A 6,185-nucleotide genomic window follows, 5' to 3' on the forward strand; every position below is an offset into this window, starting at 1 on the left:
AGTATACGGCATATATGATTGCCTGGTCTATCCACACCAATGGTCCCTGTTCTACCTGGTCTATTTCCCATTTGATTGCTAACATTCAAGACTTGGTTATATCTTTTGTTTCTTGCAATTTTAGTTGGATTAGTGGTCTTGGAGTATCAATTTATGCTTGTGGTCTTACTGACCAACAAAAATCACATGGCCAGCACTGGTGATTCAACTCTTTATATTGCCCACAAAAATGCACAAATTATCTTGGTTAAAATTCTCTCATCTTCGCAAGCTAATGACAAATTAATTAGGCCACCAATAAAAGCTACACACAGAGAAACAAGCTTACGTGGGCCTAACATAAGAAAATGATCTTACACAATCTATCTACAACTCAAAATGATTTATTTAGTTAATAGATAAATCCTTTGTTTAGCCCAAAAAAAAAAAAAGATTCTTTGTGGTTTTTTATTTTTATTTTTTGCCTCCCAAGGGGGGCTTGCCCATGATTGTTTTTGCTGATGATTATTGTTAGGAAAGGAGAAAGTGGGGTTCAAATATGGGTTCGGGTTTTAGGAAATGTCGTTAATAAGAATGGGTGTCACCACCATTAAATAAGAATAGGTAACGATGACATTACTCACTGAATGAGGTCACTAAAATATTTTAGCAAATGAGATACATATCATACTCACTGCATGAGGTCAGTATATTGTTGTCTTGGTGAGTTTATATTGTCGTTTTGATGGCTAGACGCAAGTTAGAGTCTTCCTTAAAAATTTCATATAATTAAATAAGATTGAACATTGAAATTTCTGTTTAGACCCCAATGTGAATTAATGAGCAAAATTATCAAATTATATTGGTGAAGTGATCCACTTAGAAAATTAATTTTTCACTATAGTTGAGCAATTAACAAATCAATAAGTAATATAAAAGGCACAATTAAGCATGACATAACATTTGGTGACGAAGTGGAAAATCAAAGAAGAATATCTTTAATGGAGAAACCACTTCGGAAAGTAGATTAGGAAAGTATAAACTAAAAAACTAACTAGATTTTCAAACAGATAAAATTACATCAATAAATTTGAATTTATTACCATAAAATGTTATGGAATGGATCAATAAGTGTAATCAATAAGTTTAGTGGCACAATTTAAAATATATATATATATATATATATATATATATATATTTCCACAGCTGTTAATATAGTCTATTATAATCGGTTCATAAGAAAATAGTATCAATGATGAGTTTATGTGAAATTAAAAAATGATTACTTGTACGCTTAATGTGGATTATGGACATATGTAGAGAGGTGATCAAAAGGATACTGTTGTGGTGTTGATCACAAGGTTTAGATATTTAAATTAATGAATTTCTCTCTTTTGAAAAAAAAAAATTCTCATAATAAATAAGTTCTTTAATCATAATAAGAAGATTCCTTTATAATGATTCTTGATGGCATATTATGGATGCAAGATTTTAAAGAACATGTTTATTACTGTCATGTTTAAATTGACTGGCCTTTGAGTGAGCCGAGTTGAAATCATGCTTTGTCATCTTGACCCAATTCAAATTAGGTTGATTCTAATATAATGTATGCAAACCGAGTAGATGACATAAGAATTTTTATGTTTAGTAACAAAGATATATAACATCTCTCTCATATGAGGTACATCCTCATTACTATGTTGATCATTCATTACATCCTCATTTTTTTTTTACATCATCTCTGTTTTGAAAACAAATGATAGGTGAAAGTTATAATAAATTTATGTTCAATTTTTTCTAGGGATAATGATGGGAATACATGTTCCTTCTAATGTGCCCATGGAATCTACCCCATTTAAAGGGATGGAGTTTGAAGCGGATGAGATTGCATATGATTTTTATAATGAATATGGTAGAAAGGCTGGTTTTAGTATTAGAAAAGAGTATGTAAATAAATGTAAAAAGACTGGAGTGGTTACTTCAAGGAGATTTGTGTGCGCGAAAGAGGGAGTTCGAGGCAAAGACAAGAGAGATTAGAATGTAAAGAATCCACGAGCAGAAACAAGATGTGGTTGTGAAGCACGTTTGGTTATTGTACTTAATCGAGATGGTAAAAAATATGTGGTGAGTGAATTTATTGCTGAGCATAACCACTATCTCTACCTTCCATCAACTATGCACATGATGCCATCACAACGGAAAGTGGCTGCAACTCATGCTATTGAAATTGATTTGGCACATGAATCGGGATTAAGGTTAAAGCAATCTTATGAGCTTCTTAGTAAGCAAGTTGGTGGATATGATAATCTTGATTTTACCAAGCAAGAAAACTACTAACGCACTAAGCGACAGAGAGACATGGAGCATGGGGTAGTTGCTAGCTTGGGAAGATATTTCAGTCGTCAACTTAAGGAAAATCCTTCATATTATTTCGCTACTCAATTGGACTGTGAAGAGTTGATTACTAATATCTTTTGGGCCGATGCAAGAATGATCATTGACTATAGCCACTTCGGTGATGTAATAACGTTTGATACAACGTATAGTACAAATAGAGATGCAAGGCCACTTGGAGTATTTTTGGGTCTCAATCACCATAGAGAAACTGTTGTATTTGGAGGTACACTTTTATATGATGAAACAATTGAATCTTTTGTATGGTTAGAAGCAATGTTTGAAAAGAAGCCAATCACTATTTTCACAGATCAAGATACAGCAATGTCAACTGCAATAAAAATAGTCATGCCTAAGACATATCATGCATTGTATAGTTGGTATATGTGGCAGAATGCTGAGAAACACTTGGGTCATTTACTCAAAAATGAGTCTCAATTTAATGTCGATTTCTTAGCATGTATCTATGAGTATGACGGTGAAGATGAGTTTCTTACAGCTTGGAATGAAATGCTAGATAAGTACAATGTTTGTGAAAATAAATGGCTAGTTGATCTATTTAAATTGAAGGAAAAATGGGCCCAAGCATATGTTAAGAGAACTTTCACTGTAGGAATGAAGACAACCCAGCTTAGTGAGAGTTTCAATGTTAACTTGAAGGATTTCTTGCGTACTGATCTCAATATAGTAGAGTTTTTCACTCATTTTGAAACAGTTGTCAATCAAAAGCGGGATAAGGAGTTAGAAGCAAAATACAACTCTAGACAGAAATTTCCAAGATTGAAGCTCAAAAGCTCTCCTATGCTTAACCAAGTAGCAACAGTGTACACGCCTAAATTTGATTTATTTCAGACAGAAGTTGAAGAGATAATGGCACTTTCCATCCTAGAACGCAATGTGAGTCAAACACATAGTTATGTGATTGGAGTTTTCAATCAAAATGGAAAATATGAGGTCATGTGGAATCCATTAGATGAGACTCTATCTTGTAGTTGCAGAAAGTTTGAGTCATTTGGTATTTTATGTAGGCATGGTTTGAGAGTTTTTGATGTATTGGATATCAAGTTGATTCCTAATAGATATATCATGAAGATGTGGAGAAGAGATGTAAAAGATGGAAGCGGAAAAAATTGCACAACACATAACATTAAGCCGGATACTCGATTGGAATATGTAGATCGGTATCGAGATTTATGTCCAAAATATATTCAATTGGTGAATGAGGCATGTGAAACTAAAGAAGGCCATAATATTCTAAGCTTAGTAATTGCAAATTTGAAAAAAAAAAACTTTGTGACCTTAGGAATTGCAAAGCTAATGTAGAAGAAGACATCATTAGGCCTTCCACTGATTTTCCAGACAAAGAAGATCAATTATGTGCTTCGATTATGATTGTACCAAAAGGGATAAAGAAAAGGGAGATTTATCGTAATAAAAAGCGTAGGACGAAATCATGGATAGAAAAGATGCTGAAGCCAAAGGAAGGCACATCAAAGAAGCAAACAAAGAAAAGAAAAATGCAGGAGGTAATCTTCTAAATTATCCTTATTTTCACCATTCTATTTTATTTTTACACATCAATATAGTATATTATTATTGTTGCTAAACTAGTACAATTTTTACAGGAAATATATGCACATGACGTCATGGCACAAAAGAAAACTAAGGATATCTCTTCTGGAAATATTACTAGTTTTACACAACTTTTAATGGTAAAGATATTTACAATTATATATTTTACTTTGATATTAATAATAGTTTAGATGCATGATTTGATAATTTTAATGCTAAGCTTGTGATATGTGTAATGTGTAATTGGTTTTTTTGTAGTCGGCCTCTACAAGTTCTCCATCACATCAGGGAGGCTCATCAGCAAGTGTTGCATTAGCATCACATTTAGAGAGTATATCAAGTGTTGTAGGCTCCAACGACAAAATTAATGGTGCAGGAGGTCTCTTGACTCAAAGAAGTATTGCAAGTGGAGGTCCCTTAACTCAAGGAAATGTTTTGTAATTTTCCTAGTTTAGGACTGGAGTTTTGATGGTCCAAAACTTAGTCGTCACATTTGGTCACATTCAAATGTTCAAACTTAGTCACATTTGTGACCAAGTATTCTAGTTTTGTAATTTTCTTACTTTAAGATTGAAGTTATGATGATCCATAAATTTCCTTTTGTTACCAACTAACAGTGATTTGCATGTCTGATATATCTCTACATGGTGTTAATTTCTGCATAATTATTTGTTGCTGCAAAAATTTTTATGTTTTTCTGCATAATTACTGTTTCTGCAGATTGTAATTTCTGCATAATTACTGTTTCTGCATAATTACTCTTTGTATTTCTGCATAATTACTGTTTGTGGTTTCTACATAATTACTGTTTCTGCATAATTACTATTTGTGTTTCTGCATAATTACTGTTTGTGTTTTCTGCACTGTTTGTGTTTTTTGCATCGTTTGTGTTTTCTGCCTAGTTGTTGTTTTCTGCACTATTTGTGTTTTCTGCACCGTTTGTGTTTTCTGCATAATTGTGTTTTCTGCATTGTTTGTGTTTTCTGCACCGTTTGTGTTTTCTGTATAACTGTTTCTGCACTGTTTGTGTTTGTGTTTTCTGCATAATTGTTTTTTTCTGCACTGTTTCTACATAACTATTTGTGTTTTCTGCATAACTGTTTCTGCACTGTTTGTGTTTGTGTTTGTGTTTTATGCATAACTTTTTTTTCTGCACTGTTTCTGCATAACTGTTTGTGTTTTCTGCATAACTGTTTCTGCACTGTTTGTGTTTGTGTTTTCTGCATAACTGTTTTTTTCTGCACTATTTCTGCATAACTGTTTGTGTTTTCTGCATAACTGTTTCTGCACTGTTTGTGTTTGTGTTTTTTACATAATTGTTTTTTTCTGCACTGTTTCTGCATAACTGTTTTTGTTTTCTGCATTTTTTGCAGTTTAAGGCCAAAATGCAACTCACTTGGTTTAAGGCCAAAATGCAAGTACACATGTGCAAAGCAGTTAATCACTTTCTTTTACATTGCTCACCTAATCTGTGTACTTGGGTTGCATCCCTATGAATTACTTGGCATTATAATTAAAATTCAATCCAATAGAGTAGACAATAAGAGAATTTAATAAAAAAAATGAACAAATTTTATTAAAATGTACACTTTGATCATATAACAAGAATTTCATTGAAATAAACACTTTGATTATAATAACATGAAACTTCTACAATTGGTGTGCTTATTGCTTGACTATACATTCCACCTCTTGCTTCTTGATTAGTGGTGGGTACTTATAGTGAGGCCACAGGAAAGCTGAAGTGCATGTCACAGGGGAGAACTTGAGTTTACCAGCCAACCCAAACGTGTATTTTCCTTTGGCTTTGGACTTGAATACTACTTTTGAAGACTCTAGGCCATTATGTGCAGGGCATAGTGTAGCTGATGCACTGTGAAGCTATGCATAGCACTCTTCATTCAGTTTTCCATCTTTTACAATCTTACGATGAATAGAAACTTTGAACTTTCCTTCTTCATTGAGTTTCCCTACCCCTCTTGTCTTGAAGTGTCCATTTTCTGGCTTGCAATCAATTGTTACTCGAAGCCCTGCACCATGATACACAAAATTATTGTTACTTGTTTTTCAATATTGTTTGTATATGGCATCATTAATCATATGCAAGAAAAAAGAACAATGCACCCATCACTTTGTCCATATTGTCCATAATTTTTACCCTAAACAGAATATGGGACCAAGATTAGCAAATAGTAGCATTTCAAGTCAAAGCATGCCAACATTGCACTTTTACAAGGCAA

At 33.1% G+C, this 6,185-nt stretch overlaps 1 protein-coding gene across 1 annotated transcript; it reads left to right on the forward strand.

The window, feature by feature from the left end:
• Window positions 1-2,337: 2,337 nt before the first annotated feature.
• LOC115963149 (protein FAR-RED IMPAIRED RESPONSE 1-like) lies at window positions 2,338-5,323 on the forward strand. The gene is made up of 5 exons (XM_031082050.1): window positions 2,338-3,554; window positions 3,677-3,899; window positions 3,999-4,085; window positions 4,204-4,324; window positions 5,319-5,323. The coding sequence occupies exons 1-5, from the start codon at window positions 2,338-2,340 to the stop codon at window positions 5,321-5,323; spliced, it is 1,653 nt and encodes a 550-aa protein (XP_030937910.1).
• The last annotated feature ends 862 nt before the right edge of the window (window positions 5,324-6,185 follow it).

Source organism: Quercus lobata, chromosome 2 (genome assembly GCF_001633185.2).
Source record: "Quercus lobata isolate SW786 chromosome 2, ValleyOak3.0 Primary Assembly, whole genome shotgun sequence".
Lineage (NCBI taxonomy): Eukaryota > Viridiplantae > Streptophyta > Magnoliopsida > Fagales > Fagaceae > Quercus > Quercus lobata.

What these genes read in the sequence shown, in the direction of transcription:
- LOC115963149 (XM_031082050.1), top strand. Translation starts at nt 2,338, where the DNA reads ATGGAGCATGGGGTAGTTGCTAGCTTGGGAAGATATTTCAGTCGTCAA. An exon ending in CGATTGGAATATGTAGATCG is followed by an intron (nt 3,555 to 3,676) that starts GTATCGAGATTT and finishes TTGTGACCTTAG; the next exon opens with GAATTGCAAAGCTAATGTAG. An exon ending in GTTTTACACAACTTTTAATG is followed by an intron (nt 4,086 to 4,203) that starts GTAAAGATATTT and finishes GTTTTTTTGTAG; the next exon opens with TCGGCCTCTACAAGTTCTCC.